At 42.0% G+C, this 22,187-nt stretch overlaps 1 protein-coding gene and 1 long non-coding RNA gene across 5 annotated transcripts in view; one reads left to right on the top strand and one right to left on the bottom strand.

Moving 5' to 3' along the window:
- CUX1 (cut like homeobox 1) overlaps positions 1–22,187 on the top strand; it is a 315,247-nt gene that overhangs the window by 245,145 nt on the left and 47,915 nt on the right. For 2 of the 4 annotated variants that reach the window (XM_075594332.1, XM_075594333.1), the window contains 3 exons: positions 7,321–7,623; positions 8,297–8,485; positions 13,020–13,284. The exons of 1 other annotated variant lie outside the window; for it this stretch is intronic. In XM_075594332.1, coding sequence (XP_075450447.1) covers positions 7,321–7,623; positions 8,297–8,485; positions 13,020–13,284 — 757 coding nt within the window. The remainder of the gene's footprint in view (positions 1–7,320; positions 7,624–8,296; positions 8,486–13,019; positions 13,285–22,187) is intronic. One more of the 4 variants, XM_075594334.1, reaches the window with a different exon arrangement.
- LOC142491579 (uncharacterized) lies at positions 3,545–14,483 on the bottom strand. Its single transcript, XR_012800434.1, has 3 exons — positions 13,891–14,483; positions 5,582–5,811; positions 3,545–4,982 (listed from the first exon to the last, which is right to left on the bottom strand). It is a non-coding gene; the product is annotated as an uncharacterized LOC142491579 (long non-coding RNA).

Below are 22,187 nucleotides of genomic sequence, written 5' to 3'. Positions count from 1 at the left end.
GTTAGCTGCAGCTGGTCTCAGTAGTGAGACACATTAGCTCCCCCGGTGTCGTTTGATTGCACACACTGTCCTTGAAGTGAGAAAACCCATTTCTAAAAAAAAAAAGTGGCAGCACCTTTACACTGGCGACACACTTTATTCGAGCTCGGCTAGTCCCACGAATTCGGGTATACCCGGGTGTATTGAGGTTTGTGACTGTTTTCTGCCCGAGTGCATTGAGTTATTTTCCAGGCAGGGATTAAAGCATTTTATTCCCGCTGGCTGCAATACTGCACAGTATATATATATATACTGCATTACAATTCATGAATTTATGCCATCTGGTAGACACGCGAAGCATTGCAGCCTATTAAATCCTAATCATTATCATTTAACAGATCAGCCGCCCATCAGCCAGGCATGAACCCAGGCTGGGAAGGCAAATGCAACGGGGCTTGTCAGAGGTGAGGAGCGGCGCATTCCAGGTATCTGCCAGGTACATACTGGGTATTTGCTCGAATAAAGTGTGTCGCAGCAGTATATCTCTATTACTGAGGCACGAACATATAGCTTAGTATTTAGTGATAACTTTAGGTGACCAATACGTTGGTTGTTTAAATAGGAAAATATAGTGTATAGACCCTCACTTCCTTAAGTGTACAATCTACTGAAGGACCGGTTCAGACACACAAACGCACACACACACACACACACACACACACACACACACACACTGTACTAATTGTGTGGTATAGTGTGTCATATATACTATTGTGTGTCAGTACAAATTGCCTTTTTCTTTATCACTGTCATTTAGACCAGTGTAAAATCATTCATGGGGGAATATTGATATATGGGGAAAAAAAATGGGATATTTTTACATTGTCTTGTTTATATACTTCATTACAATTTTAGCCCTATAGTGCACATGAACCTGCTGCTGCTGCATTATTTTCTTTTAGCTAACAAGCTCATAATGAAAGGACTGGATAGTGTATATTCAGTGATCTGCTATTGGGTTTTAGGTTTTTTTTTCTCCCTAAAATGTGCAAAACTGCTAAAGAATATCTGTTGTTTTTGAAACCACTAACAGTGATAGAGGGTACATTACATTGCTTCGTGCTTTTACTCTATTGCCAATCCCAAAACATTTTGCATGTGGGACATTAAATCAATGAAGTGGTATTTAAACATGTCATTTTGACTGTTCACCGTCTCTACTTCAATCTACAATAGACCTACAGGATGGTACAAAGGCACGGCACGGTTCTAAAGATATCACACAATTACACGGTTGTAGAGGGTTGGGGTGGTTTTTTTTTTAGATCCCTAGCAGACACATCATTTGAAAGCCAAATATCCTTCCAAGCTGTTTCTGCTTATTTCTGCCATGCGATGAAGGTAGACTGCTTTAATCATTTTCCTAGTGTTTACATTTTCGACTTCATCTGTCATTTTCTTTCTAATAGGAATATGTTGGAAGGAGTATGTGCGCTTCTTGTGGTGCATGGACACAGAGTGGCGTTGTAATTAATCTTGCTCTTCAGCGAGGTTTGTTTAGGCTGATGCAAGGGACAGAATTAGACAAAACTTAAACCAGTTCTGTGCACTTTATCATGCGGGCAGCCACAATGGCGACCTTGCTGTAGGTGAAAGGACGCAGACCTGAGAAGTCTGTTAATCATGTAGGGATATCATGCCATCCCTGACAGTGTACAGTGAACAAGATGGATGACCTGCCAATTTGCTCCCTCGCTTGGCTGAATCTGGGCAAATTTACAGTACAGTTCCTCAGCTGCCTTGGATACAGAAATAGCATTTGCTAGGTTATATATTCTGTTTATGGTGACCTTAGGGTTTACGGCAGAGAAGCAATCAGATTTGTAAAATGCCTCTTACCTTACAGGCATAGTAAGGTTGGCTATGTTAAAAACGAGTAAGAAAGATGACTTTGTGTAGGAAAGCAGACAGATAAGTGTTTGTGAGTAATGAGGAATTAAACATTAAGTTGTCCACCCTTTTTCTACATTGCGCTCTTTTACATTTCAAGTATTTTTCACAATTTCCAGCAGTTTTATTCCCGTGTGCATTTGTATATAGTTTGTGTTGGAATTATGAAGTTATGTAGTACAAAAACAACAGCATAGGGTTCATATCGTACATCTGAATGTGATCACTCATTTTCTCTTATGTCAAACCTCTGAATGCCAGATTTACAAAGCCGTGCAAATAGTTTTATTCTGGATTTTGCCATTGAAGGGAAGAGCGATGGCACAAGCAAATCTTCTTGCCTGACTTTGTGAATCTGGCTGTCCATTTTATCTTAAGAATTGTTTCATATGATGCTCATCTCCTACCAACCAGGGTCTTGCGCCTTTGCCTCTCATGTCCTGTGTATTAACATGCGACCCAACTGAAAAGCTGTAGTATGTTTTCAATTGTGGTAAAGACGACAAAGCTTTCGATCTAAGTTCCGGTTTACTTTACGTTTGAAAACCACAGCTGCCGTATCTTCATTCATTTATTTTATATTGAAATAGGTTTCCAGGAGTTTGTTCCAAGAAGCATTTCTGAATACAGTACACAATGCTCTATTTTAGAAGAACACTGTTTTGATCATGTCGATTTTTAAAATACCATGTGTTTTTATTTTAATGTGCATTTCAAATGCTTAATTTCACAAATCAAATGTTGGGTGCTTTCGCTCCGATTTCTTCCAGAGGGGCAGTATGAATATTAATCAATTATCATATATTCATTGGGATTATAAATTACTAGCATCGTTTTACCTGATTCCCAAAGTCTTGATTTGTTGTGAAACTGTAGTCTTTTTGATTAGTAAACCATTAATAATTTGATCCCAGAGAGCAAAACAGGATGAATTTGTGGAGCATTTGTAGGATGATGACAGGGGTATTTTTGTTTCCTTTTTGTATGTATGTATACACACACACACACACACACACACACACACACACATTCTGCTGAAATAGAATGACGTTCTGTTTTGGACACTTAGCTCTACGTGAGAATGTTTATGATTCAGTGACAGCCTCTTCATGCCTCTTCATGCCTTTGTACCTGGTACTAAAAACTAGACTGTAAGCTCTTTGGGCCAGGAATGGGTAACATTTGCATGGTGCTGATCTGTATAGAGATGTGCAACTTGCTCGTGATGTGTAAACAAGAATTAGAATTTTTTTTGCTGATACAATAATGTTGCCATCTTCAAATTAAGTTAGAGAAACCCTGACATTGTTGAAAGTAGATTTAGTAGTGTACATGTTTCAGAGGGAGTTAAAATCAAGATTTTAGTAGAATATGACATTTCTGTATCAGGACATGACCTTTTAGGGGGTTCTTATTATAGATATGTACTGTCTATACCCATGTATTTTTTCCTCAGGTTTTGATAACCTAGGTATGCTTTTTTCCTTGTAAACAAGCTCTGAAATGTACTTCCAGGAGCTTGTGTTACATAGTTGCATAGTGAATGCGGTTGAACAAAATACATGCGTCCATCAAGTTCAACCTATATGCTAAATGTGTTGTAACACGGGTTCGTACATATAGAATTATTCATTTTTCCGGTGTACTTTTTTATTAGGACTGAACAGTTGGTTATTTAAAGCTAATATTTTACCAAGTATATATTTTTAGTATATGCAAATCACAACCCACAACAAAATGGAACCTTTTGAACGCTTTCATGCTAAAAGGTTGCCAACGATAACCTCTCGTGCACTGAGGTAATATAAATCTGTTTAGAAATCACGGCATTATTACACAAATGATGATGTAGCATTTACCGCAACTGTGGTATTTACAGAGGTTTATACTGTACTCTGGTAAACTACTGCACATGCAGAAATATTTGCTGACACAGACACTATGGAACACAGTTTAATGTCTCCAACAGGACATTATATTTTGGTTAAAAAAAATTGTTCTACTTTTTATTTATTTTTATGATGTAATTAAAAGCACTTATTTTACTTTTTGTAATGAGCATATCCCATTATTTACTAGTTCTTTCTTGTTAAAGCTCTTGTCCAACTTGCTGCAACCCTTTCACCATTATCTCCTAACATACAGTGCTTCCACTGCAGCCAGGGATTCTGGGAAATGCCATTTTGACCCTTATAAGCTTATGGCTGCCGCATTACCCAGCTTTTCAGCACAGCGTGGGGTAAAGTGCATAGTATTTTGGGAATTGTTGTTGAGCCTCCAGTAACTTTAAAAGTTACCACTAGTGAACCACGTTGGCTACCTTCTGGTCCCATTGGTGAGCCACACAGGCTGCAATTTGTCCCATTAGTGAGCCACGCAGGCTGCAATTTGTCCCATTAGTGAGCCACATGGGCTGAAACTTGTCTCCTTAGGCCACGCTTATAGTGCCGGCGACGCGGCCGATGCCATTGCCACTAGCAAAAGTTATCATTTCGTTTTCAGCTACGTCGCTGGCAACAAGGCCAGTGACGTCACGAAGGTGGCGGGCAGCGCTCTCTGATTGATTTAGAGACAGTCACATGTGGCGACTATCTCTAAAAAATCAAATTTATCCGGCTTCAAAATTTTGGGTCGCTCTGTCGCGCTTACTATAAGCGCTTGCGACGGAGTCAATTAATTTGTTTTGGAGCGCCGTCGCCAGGCACTATAAGCGCAAACAATGTGATCAACGTTGGCTGCAGCGAGTCTCATTGGTGAGCCTGGTTACCTGCAGCGTATCATAGAAGTGAGCTGTGTTCACTGCAGTTCAAAGGGCATCGATCATAAGACATTGTTGGATTGGTTTATGGCAAAGAAACTCTCTTGAGTCATCCAGGGGGGGGCATGATGGTGGAAAAGGACAAAGCAGCTTTTATTACAACAGATAATTGATGTACATTTACATTTTTTTTAAGAATATTAAGTCTATAGAGGCTTTTGAATACAATTTTTCTGTGTTTTCTTTCCTTGCTCTGCAGTGCAGTGCTCTTGTCACCTCTTGCCCACTGTAAAAGCTGTAAAAATGTTACAACAAAGATTCAGTTATCAAATGAGTTTATTCAGAGTGCACACAGTGGAGACAGCTTCAAAACAAAAAAGCTCTCTCCCAGATAACACGGTATGCCATATATTTATACCCTAAAACCTAAAGCTCCACCCCTTTATGGGGGGGGGGGCTTGCACGTCACTAAATATTACATCATTTTGTAATACATAACAATACTAAAACTGGTGTCATTTTGTAATACATAACAATACTAAAACTGTATGTAAGCTAAAAATCATTATGGGGTTAAATGTGATTTCAGTTCCGCCACTTGGCACATTGTATGAGAAACTGAGCTTATCTTAGACTACTAACAAGGCTTTCTCATAACTTCTGGCCTGTTTACACTTTCATTTGGAGCTGATTGGATGAGGAAAGATCAATAAAGTCAGCTAGGAGCGAAAACATTCCATTCTGTCTTTCACACAGATTTCTTCACATAGAAAGATGACATTAAAACTCATAAAGACAAGACAAGATGGCGGACTAAAATAGTCAAACAAAATGGCTGCTTCAACCCTAATGCTGTTACATCAGACCCCCTAATGTCTCAACTTCGTCACTCACCATAACCTTTTGTGTGTACTCTGATTTGTATCTTTCCGCCAGCTTCTTAAGCCTTTGAGTGGTAGGGGGTCCGTGCACCAGGGTGCCATAGTCCCCACCAGCACATTGCAATGATGTTTGCTCTACGTGAGCAATCACATGGCGGTGACGTCACTCATGACGAGAATGGAAGCTCCTCGTCCAGCCAGATCGCGTTCAGCGCTCCACAGGAATGCAGAACGCCATTTCCCCTAGAAAACGAGCACCGTGAATATGAGGCAGCTACTACGTCCTGTGTTCGCTGGAGTACCAGACCTCATGATGTGGTAGCTACATCAAGGGGGACTCAATGAGTTAATGCAGAACTACCGACTAATCTAAAAATGTGGCGTACACCTGGTTTCTGAATGGGTCCTCTAATTCTATACGGCCTGAACTCGGACTTGCAAAAATAAACATTCCCGAAGAAGCATTGAAATCTGCTCACTTTTAAATATATATATATATATATATATACAGTGTTCGACAAACCTATACATTTGCTCGCCCCGAGCGAGTGGATTTAACCCCCGGGCGAGTAAATATTGGCCCAAGCAGCACACGTTTGGTACTAGGTGGCGAGTAGATTTTTTTGTGATTTGTCAACCACTGTATATATATATATATATAATACCCAATACCAAAAAGTCTGCAGCACTCACAAATTCAAAAAAAGCTTGAGAAAGGACCGTGAGGTCCGAAACGTCGCTTCTTTTTTCTGTGATTACCCCCTGATGCCTGTGTTGCTTTATTGAATTGTACTTTTTTTGAATTTGTGAGTGCTGCAGACTTTTTGGTATTGGGTATTTATCTATCTTTGTTGCTGGATGGTGATCCTGGCCACACTGCGAACACCACGACTGATCAGATACGTTTATTTCCTTTTATTTCCCCTTTTGAGTACCCTGAACATTTTTTATTTTTGTGTGTGTGTGTGTGTGTGTGTGTGTGTGTGTGTGTGTGTGTGTGTGTGTGTGTGTGTGTGTGTGTGTGTGTGTGTGTGTGTGTGTGTGTGTATATATATATTCCTTATTCATAACAAGAAATAATTTGGAGCTCAACTGTGGGGTCAGTGAACCACTGTTTCCCAAGATATATTTCTTGGCTACACTTATACTGCCGGTGACGGCGACACGACGGTCGCTGGAAAATCAAATAGAGATGACTTCCAGCGATCGCGACCAATCCGTCGCTCCATCGCGTCACGCTTACTAGAAGCGCACGCGCCGGCGGCAATGCATTTGTTTTGCCGCGACGTCACCGGCACTATAAGCGCAGCCTTACTGTGGCAGCCAATAGAAGCCATGATATATTCTTGAGCTGATATTGCAACTTCTGATTGGGTCAGCCCACAGTCCCTTTTGTTTTCCCCTGCAAGTACAGACGAAGGTTAACAAAAATAAATAAAAATAAAAAAAGTATGTATATGTGTGTATATATATATATATATATATCAGCATTCAGAGGATCCCTTGGGCTTTGGGTGCCGTGGTTCAGCGCTAAAGGGCGATTGCTGCTTTAGACATATGATGCTATAGTCCAGATTAAAAGCTATTGCAACATTTGCTTATTTTTGCATAATGTTATATTCAAATAATGTTTTCCAAATGTCAGTTTCATAATAGATGGTGATATTTTAGCGATACTCTTTACACCATGTAAGCAATAAGACAGTCAAACATAAACATCATTTAATAAGTAAATCTGTTTTGTTTGTACAGAAAGCACTCCAAAGACCTCAACTAGCTGCAGTCCTGCTCCAGAATCTCCAATGAGCTCCAGTGAATCTGTTAAGAGCCTAACGGAATTGGTTCAGCAACCCTGTCCTCCTATTGAGACTAGCAAAGAAGGAGAAGCACAAGAATCCAGTGATACGACTGCTTGTGACTCCCAGCCAGCAACACCACTTCCATTCTCTGGCCACTCATCACTCAGCATTCAAGAGCTGGTAGCTATGTCACCTGAACTAGACACCTACGGCATCACCAAGAAAGTCAAAGAAGTTTTAACTGACAATAATTTAGGTACAGTTATTCTGTTCAGCTAAATATAATCATTGGTTAAAGCACCATTAAAATATTCTGATGCCTTATTCAGGATGATACCAAACTTGTCAAAAGCTGAGTCAGAGATCTTGGGATCTTATGTGAAGGTCTGTGCTCTATCTCCCTAAGATCCAGAAGAGGAGACTCTTATTAAGATGACATCCTCATGCAGCAAAAAGTTTAGGAAGCACAAATGTAGTTATACTTAATGCCCTCCAGAACACATTGATCATTCGTTTATGTTCATATATTATTTTAAAAAAAAATTAAAACGTAAAGAGAAAAAAAAAAGATTTATTAAAACGGTCACCAGCACAAAGAAAAAACAAATGGTTTGATAGTGTTTCAACAGAACGACCAGACACTGGTTAAATTCTATTTCCCCCTACCTAAACTTCACTGGTTTGCAATAGGCCAATGCATCCCAACCTGAAACTAGAAGTCATCTGGCAGCCAAGACATTAAAATAAAATATCTTAAATGACATTTGTTTTTGACAAATAAGGCCACCGTGGGACTCGGAGTGACCTCCTTTTATGAGAATTGGGAAAATGTTTGTGGTGGGGATTGCACCTTCAAAAATTAATAACCATAACATATCATCTCTTGTTCGTTAGATTTAATTTTTTATTTTATTTTTTGTTTTTGGTAGGTCAGCGTCTATTTGGGGAAACCATTCTGGGGCTTACTCAAGGGTCTGTCTCTGACCTGCTGGCTCGACCAAAGCCCTGGCACAAACTGAGTTTGAAAGGAAGAGAGCCATTTGTTCGCATGCAACTATGGCTCACCGATCCAAATAATGTAGATAAGCTCATGGATATGAAACGGATGGAAAAGAAAGGTACATGGCTGAACTTTTTTTATTTGCTTATGTAGATATTAATAAAGCTTTGTTGGATTCATTATAAACTGATACCTTTTAGGGAACCAACGTTCTTTCTAGATGCAGTTATAGTGTCCAGACTCTTCACTGGTGTCTTCGAATGGACTAAGTCAATGGTACAGTTAAGGAAGAGACCTTCAAGGTTTTTGAGAAAACTTGACACTGTAATTCCATTGGTGAAAAGACTTTTAATATTGATCTCCTAAAAGGCATCAAAACCGAGGTGGGAAAATTCAACATTTGGCCAGGACCAATACAACTATTGGAACTTTAAGCAGTAAACTGTATTGACACCTATATTAAATTGGATGCCAGATAATAAAGGCAATCGGAGAAGGCAGAAGTATTTAACCACAAATATGTCTACCAGACATTTTGATCCTGGACAACTACTATTAGTGTTGTTCACCAAAACAGTTCTTTTAGACTTCACCTCCCAGTCTGGCTAGTGCGGGGTTTCTGTTACTCTCCAGTTGCGCTAACACAGATTTCTATTATTTTCAGTTTTGAGCCTTTCTCGCATTAAGTTGTCTCTATCCCCAAAATCGTATGGGGACTAATTAGATTTGCTCTTCCTGGTTGGTTGCCCAGCAGCAATTGTACATCCATAACCCTAACCCCTTTATTGTAATATTAAATCAGCAATCGTAATCACCAGAAGTTGTACATTACAGAACACAATAGTGCATGAGACATATCCTCTGCAGAACAGTATTGGATACATAGTTTGTGATTTAATAATTGATGGAACTACTCTATATTTCCAATCTTTTGACATGTCTGAGGCCCACCCATAACGTTCTTTAGTTTTTACAGTGGCACATAAAACTAGGTCATGTTGGGTGATAAGTATTTGCACTTACAATAGCAATGATTCTGTAACAAAAGGCTGCTAAGTGTTAATAAATGCTAATTAAAGAGCCCACATCTAAATTAAAAGTCAAAGTATGAGTAGTAATTGTTAATAAACGCAGATATAAGCATTTAGTTAATATGTTAAAAGCAAAACAGGCTTACGTCAATATTTTATTTGCATTTTAGGTCATTTATAGGGTTGCCAGGTGGCTTCTCCAAAAATACTGGACACAATGGTGAAAGGTGCGATGCGCTCGAGAAAACTCGATGGGGATGTTATTTATAAATGATCTGACTGGCATGTAATTTTTTCTACATTTCACGCTAAGTGTGCACCAGTTTGCACCATTTCATATTCTATTTCGTCAAGAAAATTCTGGGTCTGGGGACGGAGCCTCTTCCCCAGAATTTTGTTTATGAAATAGAATATGAAATGGTACAAATTGGAGCTCACTTGGAGTGAAATTTAGAAGAAATGACATAACAGTCAGATCATTTATAAATAACATACCTGCAGTCACACAGGCCCGTGGCGAGCAATACTGATCTTAATGTTCCTCTCCCACAAATTCCAAATCCTCTCAACCCCCTCCTTTCATCCTCTCTCACCCCCCCCCCCCTCTCATCCTTCCTCAGCCCCCTCTCCTCATCATCTCTTACCCCCACAGGACAGCCACAGAAAACACACACACACACATACCAGGACAGAACAGAACAAATACACCACTCACCCCACCCCGACTAGCCTCTCTCCGCTCTATGCTGTTTCCTCCTCCCCTTGGCCCCACCCCCACGCTCCTGACAACTCCTCCTGATTTTGGCTGCTGTTGGGTAATGAAGCCAATCAGGAGGGAGGAAGCTACCCAGGCCCCTAGCAACAACTCTGCTTCCCCCTGCTCGGGGAAATCCCGCTGCCCCAAGCCCGTCACGTCTCTATGTCCAGAGAGGTAATACCGGTATACACATACATGGCCAGTATTACCTCTATTTTTTTTTTTACTTTTAGTGTCCAAATGCAGGCCAGTCCGGTTCAATACCGGACACCTCGCAACCCTAGACTCGTTTAGTGTTGATATTCAAGACTTTTGTTGTCAACATCACACTGATATACCGTACCACATTTCTAGAGCTATTGAAATGTTTCAAACTCTATTTTGCAAACTTCCTTAATTTTGCTGTTCAGTATCAAGATGTAGAAAAAATGCACCTTCTAGTCCAAGTCAACAAATGAACATTGATTGAGCTTTTTTTTGCAGTTGATGTATCAATGCAACTCAAACATGCCAAATTCCATCTAGAATTCAGTGAGAAACAGCTTGTGATACTTTGACAGGGGGGCGCTGGATTTGTCTGGGGAGCGTGGACAATTGCAGAGGCCCCGTGCTCTTCCCCGAGGCATTTAAATTAAATGCCGGGGGATCGCGTGAGGTCTCTGCAACTCTAAAACTTACCTTGACTCTGCTGGCGTCACTCGTGTCCATGAGATTATTTATATATATATATATATATATATATATATATATATATATATATATATATATATATATATATATGCAAATACAACTGTATGCTCATCTGCATGTCTTAGGCAGGTCTGCAACCCCGCCTTTCCCCATCATCACCCAGCATACAGCACTTCCACTGCAGCAAGGGATTCTGGGAAATGACATGCAAATGAGCACACAGTGTCACTTTTTGCCTCAAAAATCATTTTTAACATGGTTCCCTATAGGCTTAAGCTTGCTGCATGGTCACAGCTTTGAGCACATGGAGGGTTTTTGTCACTTTTTTTACTCACCATAACTTAACTCAGTATTATGGTATATATATATATATATATATATATATATATATATATATATATATATATATAGTTGATCAAAGTGGTATTCGTCAATGTAGGTTGATATATGATATATTATATAGTATGCTCTAGCTCCAAATTAGGACTTTCAAAGTGTTACCTTCTCGACTAAAATTATACATGACTGAAGCGCCATCTTGTGTTCAAACAACCAAACTACAGTACTGTACTCCTGGACAATCAACCTAGAATAGAGTTGTAATTTAAATGTCTCTCTAACCATGCTAAAAGCAAAGATTTGACTGTTTTTTTTTTTTATTACATTTCTTAATGGCCTCTAAATGGGCAGTGTTTGTCACTCACATGTTTTCTTTCACCTTATCCGACCATATCCGACCATATCCCTATCAGAGAGGCAGTACAAATAAGGAGAGGGGTTTGTTTTTGGCCAGTGCAATCTCTTATTGAAAACAGTGTTCTCACACAAAAGGGAGTCCCTACAGGAAATTGCCCCTTGCAAATATCAGCTCATCACATCTACAAACTGACTTTAAAAATATTTGTAAAATACTTAGAAGTGAGATTTTAGTGGGACAAAAAGAAAAAAGTACAAACAAAAACAGAAAGGCCAGCGCCTTACAAAATGACACATATAGTGCAATACTTCAGTGCTTATCTGCTTATGAAAAAGGGGTATTTAGTTAAACCCTTTGGCCAAAAGGTTATAAGCCTGCAGCCATTTCACGGCATGACCAATCTGCAGGTCCTAACACTACCTGGCACAACTCTCATGTACCTCTCTTTTCTGCTGGAGGGAGAAAGACCATACTGGGTCTGTGATGCACAGGATCATGATAAAAACTGCTAATTGGAAAGTGGGGAGAGGCGAGCTTTAAACCATGGGGAGGAGGGACCTCTCCTCCAAGCAACAAAAGTACTAAAGCACACAGGTGTACTAATGACCATGACATATTAAAAGGATTACATGTTTGGACTGCCAGACACATCCTTAAAATAGTGGTGGGCACTGACATGTTTTCAACCTAAGGCAAACGACTTCTTATTTTGTGACAAATTGGAAAGAATCGAAGCATTTCTTTTGTAGATGCAAATAGAAGTTGTAATCGTAATATGGCTAGGGCGCCACCGATCGCTCACAATTGGAGGTTGTGTATTTATTGGGTGCTGCATACTGCTTTGAAACAAATAGCATGTGGAACAGGCTTTAACATGAAAGACTAAAAGGTGCAATCCCCCCAGTTCTTCATTTTTCTGTTTTATATTCTCATAAAGGAGACCTGTCCTGAGTGCCTACGTGGGTCTCCCTTTATAATAATATAAGTTTGCTTTTTAAGATATCGTATTTTAAAGAGTCAGTGATTGTCTCCAAATAAATATCATGGCCAGCGAACAACTTCAGGTCCCTAGGAATATTAAAACAGGTTTGTAGCGGTATCCCAGGTCAATATCGTGTTACAGCACCTGTTACTCAAAAGTTCGTTTTGCTAAAAACTCGTTTTCTTCAACTTAAACTCTGCCAAACAAATTGTTAGTGCAATTCCAGTATATCTACAATGTGGTCTATCTTTAAAAAATCTCTCAGGATCTATCGGGCAGCAATTCAGATTGTATAATGTATTTGACCTACAGGGAATTGAAAGGTTTTCCAGCAGATGGGGAAATGGGCACACTACGTGGGCTAAGGGGTTCTTATCTGCTGTCGGTGTCTGTCTTTATGTTAGAGGCACGACATTGTCTTTTGTGACTCTTGAGTTAAACCAAACACTTTATGGTGCCACTAATGCATTCCATATCATTTGCTTTGTTTTTCAGCATACATGAAACGACGGCACAGCTCAGTAAGTGACAGTCAGCCTTGTGAGTCTCCCTCAAGAGTCATAGATTACAGCCAGGGAGCGAGCCCACAGCCGCATCATCATCTGAAGAAACCCAGAGTGGTGTTGGCCCCCGAAGAGAAAGAAGCTCTGAAACGGGCTTACCAGCAAAAGCCATACCCTTCTCCTAAAACCATCGACGAACTTGCCACGCAGCTGAACCTGAAAACCAGCACAGTCATTAACTGGTTTCATAATTACAGGTAAATCCACTATTGATGGGCCAGTGCCATATGTGTACAGAGAACAGGAGACTATTCAGATATTATTATTATCGTTTATTTGTGAAGCGCCAACATATGCCACAGCATGGTACAATGGGTTACGGGGTTATGTAGGTAACCCCTCTTTATTTTACCTCAGATTATATGGCCTATCATTCAGGTAGGAGCCTGGGTCCTATGGGTTACTGTTTAATTCTTATAGTGTGTGGTACATGTTGTCTGAGACTGTAGTGACTAGACACAACACAGTGGTAATGAATTATAACAAGCTTTATATACTCATATAGCAATAATTTGTGGTGTTACATATCTCATATGAATCAGTATGGTGACTCTTAATCTCAGAATCAGTCCATACACATATATACTTAAACAAACTATACCAACAGTGCGAGCGCTGCGCAAACAAATAATAGCTTTTTTCTTTGTCCGGTCTCCCAATCGGGGTACTGGCCTGTAGATCATGGTGTGCTAGCACACTTGTTGGAGCTCATAAACTGTGTGTGTTGCAGGCCTGGTGCTTCACAAAGATCAAACTGTGATGGCAATATAACTGCAGTTTATATCCTTTGTGGGTTAGCTCACCCACTCCAACCTGGTGTAATTCCTGCACAGCTGGGCTCCCTAATCTCTCTCTGTAGTAGCCTCTGTCTGCCTGCTTCCCTCTGCACTGTCAAATCCTGGTCTCTGTTGGGCCCTGCTGCATGCACTGGTCCAGTGGGGCAACTCTCTATCTGCAGGATGGGCCTGCACACCCTCACTCCATCAGCTCCCTTTCCAACTATCATTCCACTGGCTAAGCACAGTCACATGGTCCAGTGGAATTTAATTCTTAAAGGGGCGATGACCTGTGCTGATGGCATACACAGGGGGTTACATCCTCCCCTGCTGAAATGTTGATGTCCCCATCAACCACGATAAACCAACAATACATTTATCTAATCTAACAATTAACTCCTCTAGGGATATAACATCATAGGTACAATAGGTCAGACACTCAAACTGTTTTGACTGATAGCATTCTTGTTACCCCCGAATGTTCTACATTCCCCAACATCTCCTATTTCCAAAGTCATGGGTACTACCCATCGGACATTACTAACCATATGGACCTCAGTCGAAACTTCCGATAAGTCATAGGTCAGTCTCATGAGGGGTCTAGTCTCCCTCTTAGGAAGTGTGGCTAATGCCGGAGGTATGACGACTACTTCCCTTTCCACCTTAGGGGACTCATATGGTACCGGTGACTCAGATATTGCAGGCCCTGCACTAGGGAAAGACTCACATTCATCTTTCACGGATTCATCAGGATCTGTCAGGGTAAATTCCTCTGCTCTGGGATCCAGTTCAAGAATAACAGTTTTTTCTAAATCCTGAGACCCTACTGATTTGTATTTGGGTACCCGGTTGAGGAGCAGGCCGTTCTTCCCTGTTTAACATATTTACCAAGTGCCCTAACATTCCTTGTTCGGACTCCTCATCACTGTGTTGCCAACCCTGGCTAACTGGATTTGTACCAGAACCATGTCCTCTGTTCAATCGATCACTTCTCTCGGGCCTATGGGGTTCTCTTGGAATGTTTTCTCTCTCAGGGCAGCGCACTAACTGACCTATTGACAGGAGGTGGTTTCTATGTAGATTCTTTGTGGGCCCATTTCCCTTTGCAGGCCTCACTCGATAGACAGGCAGTTTTTCTAGCTTCTCTACTACCGCATAAGACTAGTTTTCCAGCTATTTGCTATATTGTGTTTCCTGGTATCCCAGAGTGCGATAAGGCTTCTGTCCTGCTCTGTCCTCTTGCCTATGTACTCTCTTATCGTAACAGCTTTTGTTTCCATGATTATTTGTGTCAGCTGCAGAAGTGGCCAGCTTGTACACTTCTTGTAACTGGTCTCTGAGTTTCGGTACATATTGCATGTACTGTACGTGGTTGGAGATGTGCCTTCTGCCGGGACTCCAAAGCACAGGTCAATGGGCAATCGGGCTTCCCGTTCAAACATTAGGTAATAGGGTGAATACCCAGTGGATTCGTTCTTGGTGCAGTTATAAGCATGGACTCAGTGGTGTGCTTGCTGACTCAATCTTTCCTTTCCTTGATTATTTAGGGCAACCATCATATTTAATAGGGGCCTATTGAATCTCCCTGGTTGCAGATCTCCTTGTGGGTGGCAAGGCATGGATCTGAATTTTTTTTTTATCCCACAGATGCGCAGTAATTCATTGATAAGTCGACTTTCGAAGTCCCATCCTTGGTCGGAGTGTATCCTGGCTGGCAATCCATAATGGACAAAATACTTGTCTCATAACACTTTGGCGACTGTAGCGACTCGTTGGTCCTTTGTGGGGAATGCTTGCGCATAACGGGTGAAGTGATCTGTGACCACTAAGATATTACTGGTGTTCTTGCTAATTGACTTTAATGACAGGAAGTTCATGCAGACTAAGTCCAGTGGCCCACTGCTGGTGATATTGGTCAAAGGTGCAGCCCGGGTAGGCAAAGACTTTCTGGTCACACACCTTCCGCAGTTCTTACAATATGTGCCATTCTAGGCCAATAGAATCGATCTTTCACTAATCCCATTGTTTTGTCTGTGCCCAAATGGCCATGACCGTTATGTAGTGAACGTAGAACCACTTGCCTATACCGGTACGGAAGGACCAGTTGCTTAGTCACCAGGTGCTGCGTTTTCTTAGCAACTCTGAACATTACTCCATTCTTAAGCACCAGGTTATCCCATTGCCTCACAAAGAGTCGACTCTCGGGGTGCTCCCCGTTAACTGCCCAAGGCGACTTACGGCCCCTCAGAGTTGACCACACTTCTCTCAGTCCTGGGTCCATCTGCTGCGATCGGGATAGATCTTCTCGGTTTAGTTGGGGTAATCCCTCATTGATCAATTCTGCAGGGTGAGAGTACACTAAAGGAACTCCAGTGGGAGAGATCCCCAAACTATCAGCCACTATTTGGATTCTCTGTGGTAATTTGTCTCTGCATTTTTATTTGCTTGCACATTGCATGCACAAAATTGGGATTGGCTGCAAAAGACACAGCAAACCCCCTAGAACCCTGTGTAGTGCACTCTCCTATATAAGTGATTAGTCGATCTGACACCATAACAATGCGACTGGTAAATATGGTTAGATGGTTCTACTTACAGTGGCAAACTATCAACAAAGTCCCGTCTAATCACTGGCATATACTTCTCGAAGATATAGACCTCAGAGAAGTAGTAAAATCTCGCCCTACTTTGGTGAGTAGAAGAGCTAAGAATCTGAAGAACATACTAGTCCATAGTCATATGCCCTTACTCAATTCACCTACTTGGACACCTGAAAAACCAAAAGGTTTTTGTTTTTTTTAGGTGTGGACGCTGTAAAGCGTGACAGTTTATGGTACCCGCTAAGAAATTTTCAAATTCAGATAATACTAAAAAATGTTATATTCAACCATTCGTAAATTGCAAGACCGAGGGAGTTATCCACCTGATGACCTGCAGGTGCGGAAAACAAGACGTCAATTACTTCGAAGAATTTTGAAGCATGTAGGCTCAGTGCGAAACAAACTGGATACCCCTGTGGCGCGTCACATAAATGAAAAGCACGCAGGTGATATCAAGGTGATGAGCTTCAGAGGCATAGTCCATCTAAAAATCAGCCCCAGAATTGGCAACTGGGATAAGAACCTACTGAAACGTGAAACTAAGTGGATCTACTAATTGCAGAGTCAGTCCCCAAAGGGGCTGAACGAGGGATTCCTATTTACACCATTCCTCTAATAGGTCTTGTCCGGCAAGAGAAATAACACAAGGAATCATGTGAAGATATTTGTGAAATAATAAACTCTTGTTCTAGTTGTCACATATTAGAAACATAATTACTAGTACTTAAACAGACATTAGGGTACCAATAACCAAGCATGTATGCATAGAACAACAGTGTGAAAAAGTTTCTCTGTGTATATACACATTTACTCATGTCGCTTTTTGCGTCACTAAGGGGTTAACAAACGTAACCCCGACCCATATGTTAAACAGGGAAGGTATTTATGCTCACCACATACAGGTCTGGCACCTCCCTCGAAGAAGGATAATGGCGAAACGTACGTTGGGAGACGTGATTACGTCATACTGAAGGCAGTCCCTGAGATCAGCTGTGAGGCCGGGAAGCTAAGAGTATAGCCCTGTTGCTACAAGGTTTCTGTTTCCAGCCAAGCATTATGCTCTCTACAAACTCCAATGATCAGCTGATCAAAATCAGATTACCCCTGATTTTGTGTTTACTGTATGTAAAGTGTCTTTGTCATTTATGTGCCGGTATACCCCATTTCTTTTCATTTGATTATATAAAATAAAGTGTTTTAATTCATTAACTTTCCACCACTGTTTAGAAGGGGTTCATCCATAGGTTCTTAGATAAGAACTATCTAACCCTATTCACCAGTCACATTGTTATGGTGTCAGATTGACTATCACTTATGGAAAATTAAATTACACACTGCGCTCAAATAATAATGGAAAGGGTGGTGATAGTATACCCACACCTAACTGTGATGATTAAATATAAAAATGTGATAACAATCCCCACCCAATCTCTTGGGACAAGGGGATAGCAGCCTGGAATCGTGAACAACAAGTCTACCCCGTGACTTGCTAAGTGATGTAAACAAGAGAATGATGACCTGGCGCAACAATCACACAACGCAAATATACAGAATTGTACATAAAAATGAGTCCAATGATAGGAATAATACCAATCCTCCTTGGACCATGGGAGAATAGGAGAGTCCAAGGCAGTCCTAGTTTCGTTGACACTTCTTTCCTGTGTGTTTTTTTCTTATTACATCATGCTGGCAAGTTTCTGAAAGCATAGAAGACAGAACACCATTGCGCAGTATCTTCTGAGTATAAGAATTATACCTCCCCCGGCTACTAACTACTTACAGCAATTAGACAAAAAATGGGTGTTGATTGGTATCTTTGGTCTTCTACTAGGATTGCTACAGCTGACGCTGAGTCTTTTCTCACTCTGCGTTGTTCCCAGATCTCTCCTTCAATGCTTAGTGTCAATTCACCCAAGGGATAAGGAGAATAGACATAGTGCCAAATACCAGTTGAACAATTTATTATAAACAAGAACACTATAAAACACCACACGGTGTTACACTCACATTTGTGTAGTGATGACCATATGGCTTACAACGTGCCGTCCGCTGACTGTGTACCGGAATCTGTACGCACCAGCAGCTGGGGTTGGGTCACCTCCTCCCTCCTACTCGCGGCCGCGACTCAACTTGAGACCTCCCCCTGATGTTACTGCTGTGACGCTCGCTTCCTTCCACAGCCTTGGATCACGCTCACCAATAAGCTCCACCCTACGCATTTCGTAACTCTCGCGTTACTTCGTCAGGGGTGTGACTATCACTTATATAAGAGAGTGCACTACAAGGGGTTCTAAGGGGTTTGCTGTGTCTTTTGCAGCCAATCCCAATTTTGTCTGTCTATTGCCTACCCTAACCCTTGTACACCCCTAATATTATAAACTTTTTGGCTGAGCGGGTGCTCTTTCTTTCTGTCTCTGTACATTGCGTGCACTTCTGCGGCGGTAATGTTTTTCCAAAGTCCATCCTGGACTTGAGCGTCCCAGTTAATTCACGACAATGCATCCGCATCAATATTTGGTTTCCCAGGTCTGTACTTTAGACTGAAATTGTAAGTGGCCAATGCTGCCAACCACCTGTGTCCAGTGGCATCCAGTTTCGCTGATGTTAGAATATACGTAAGGGGATTGTTGTCTGTGTGCACTACAAACGTTGCTCCATATAGATAGTCATGTAGTTTGTCGACTACCGCCCATTTCAAAGACACCCTCTTGGTGCTCTTGGTATAGCACTGCCCCCAGTCCATCCAAACTGGCGTCTACATGCAGCACATAGGGCTTTTGTGGATCTGCAAACGCTAGTACTGGCGTCTTCATCAGGCAGGCTTTTATGACTTGGAAAGCCTCCTTGCACGTAGGAGTTAATCTTTTCCCAAATGGTTCATTCATTTTGAAATAATCTTGACTGGTGGCCCCCGCGGCCATGCTATGCCCTTTTGGTGGCGGTTAACCCTTTGTCAGCTGTGTCAAGGGTTGGACTACAGCTGAGAAGTTCTTCACGAACTGTCTGTAATACCCGCAGAATCCTAAGAAAGGCCGCAGTTCTGTTAGCTGCGTAGGCTTTGCCCATGGTGCAATAGTCTCTAATTTAGAAGGATCGGTGGCCACTCCTTTCTCAGATACGATGTGCCCTATGTATGTGACAGACGTCCAACAGAACGGACACTTGTCCACTGATAATTTTAGTCCACTGTCACTTAGTCGATCTAACACCTTCATCAATCGAGCTTCGTGTTCCTCCAGGGTTTTCCCAAATACTATTATATCGTCCAGGTATACCAGCACTTCAAGTAGGTTCATATCTCCCAATACTCATTCAATTAGCCTTTGGAATGTAGCTGGGGCCCCTGACACTCCCTGAAGCATCCACTCAAACTGGTAGAACCCCAACGGGCATATAAAGGCAGTATTCTCTTTGACGTGTTGGCTCATTTGAGTCTGATAATATCCACTGCGAAGATCCAAAAGTGAAAACCCCTTGCTCCCAGTGAGGCAATCCAATGTGTCTTCTATACATGGCATTGTGTACTAATCTTTAGTAGTTCTTTTGTTCAATGTGCGATAGTCAATACCTCATGGCTCCTTTTTTTTTTCTGAGCTACCACTATGGGTGATGCATACGGGCTTCTGGATTCAGAAATTATGCCAGCTCTCATTAGTTCCTGGAGGTGTCTCCTCACATCCTCGACATCAGCCGGGGCCAATCTCAGTGACCTTTCTCTAAAAGGGCGAGCATCATGAAAACAAATCTGGTGTTCCACTCCATGGGCTTGTCCTACATCCTTTTCTTGAGTGGAGAAAACCTCTGGCCTACGAGCCATTTTTTCTTGTAGCTGTTTCTTCCAGTGTTCTGGAACAGGACTGTCTCCAAAATTGAACATGTCTGGCGTCAGTCTTCTGTTATGAGTCTTCTTCGTCCCGGCTGGGCTCATCACTTCAGCATTGTACAGGTGAGCTATCACAGTTCCTCTTCATATCCACACGTCATGGGAAGTCTCATTTCTCACTTCCACTCCTATAGTATCTGTTTTTCCTTTCTGTATGGACAGCACTCCGGCCTGTACGAATAGTCCCCCAGGAAATTGTCCGGGGGCATCGTCTTCTATAATTACAGTGGAACCTTTTACTACTTGATGGAGGCTCACCTTCCCTTCAATTCGACATACATGGTGGGGAAGCACTTTTTTCGACTGAAGACCTTCCCAACGGACTTCTCCTATGGGGTCATGTAACAGGGACCTATCACTGTTTGAGAGAAATTGCCTCTAAATCCAGCAGTCTGCTGGTTAATTGCACACAGGCAATCAACCAGATTCCACCTGGCTGATTAGGACTCTTAGAAAAAGCCTGATGTGAGAAACAGGCGAGAGATTTCTTAGGTCACATTTGGGCTGACATAAGGAGAAAGAGGACTGCAGAGATTTCCTTCGCCCATAACTGGGCTGCCCTGAGGAAAATGTGATGTCTTCATGCACACAGAAGGGCTGTATGCTTACAGCAAGACAAGAGGACAAGACCTCTATACCTGGACACAGAGACTGCCGTAGCACACAGGGATGCTGACCGAGGAGAACAGAGAAGCCTTCCCCTACAGCAACAACAGAAACAGATGAGACTTTCTTGTTGGACTGGTATGTGTGTGTGTGTGTTTAGGGTGGTAACCAGCTTAGCTACCCACCCAGTTAGAAAGAGCTGGAGTAAAGGTTTAATTATTCTCCAAAGTGGAATAGGCCTTTATTTAGTTGGTTTTTGTATGTTTTGCCTTGTTAAAGGAACATGCGCAATAAAGCCAGGATTTAATTTCACCCTAATCGGTCTCCATTAAATGTACCTCTGCACACATCTCTTACAGGTCATAAGACTTGTTAGTGGCTTCATTCTTGGCTCGTCGGTAGGCCTTCAAACACATAGGGTGAATGGTCAATGTCCGATCATAATCATCTCCTCCAACAGTCTGGCACCACTTTGCTAGTCTGCTGAAGATGTTCGCATTTGTTCCTATTATGGCTCCGGCTTCTCCTCCTTCATGGGCTTCAGGACATATTAGTGCCACTACTTCAAGGGGTCCGGCTACCCCAGCTATTTCCTTGGGAAATTCCATCTTCACGACCACGTAGCCCAAGTACGGATAACTAGCTTCACTGAGGCCCCACACAACAAGTCCATTCAGCGACTGCAGTGGCAGGTGTCGCAGATATCGGTTGTACCATGATTGGAAGATTTATAGACACTTGCGATCCACTATCCAGAAGAACCTTGCATGGTTTTCCTTCAATAGACGCAACCACTCGGGCAGAAGGGCAAGAATCCCAATTGGCAGATTGGGGTACCCGCAGATGCTCGTGGGTGTGTTAGTCATGGAGCTTCTCTTCGCGTGGGGCCTCGCATGCTCCCTTACCAGGTCCCTCTGTCGTTTCCATGCTTCTTGAATGCTTCTCTTGCCTTTGGTGCCTTGCAGTACGCAGCCCGATGTCCATGTTCCCCACACTGGAAACAACCCATACCTCGATTTCTAGGGAACCTGTCCCGGTCATAGGTCTGGTGACACAGCCATCGACAATGTGTTCATTTGCGCCGTTAGCTCTTGAATTTGTTTTCTAAGCTCTGTGTTGCTAGCACCGTTCTCCTCACAGCCTCCTGCATTGGAGACAGCTACCCTGGCTTGGGTTGTTGTAGTTCTAAGTGCCGCTCAGGTCTCTTTCTTGTCCTCTTCCACATGCACTTCCCG

Source organism: Ascaphus truei, chromosome 3 (assembly GCF_040206685.1).
Source record: "Ascaphus truei isolate aAscTru1 chromosome 3, aAscTru1.hap1, whole genome shotgun sequence".
In the NCBI taxonomy this organism is placed as follows: domain Eukaryota; kingdom Metazoa; phylum Chordata; class Amphibia; order Anura; family Ascaphidae; genus Ascaphus; species Ascaphus truei.
The sequence above is the reverse complement of the archived record's forward strand: the minus strand, read 5'-3'. Positions and strand labels throughout refer to the sequence as shown.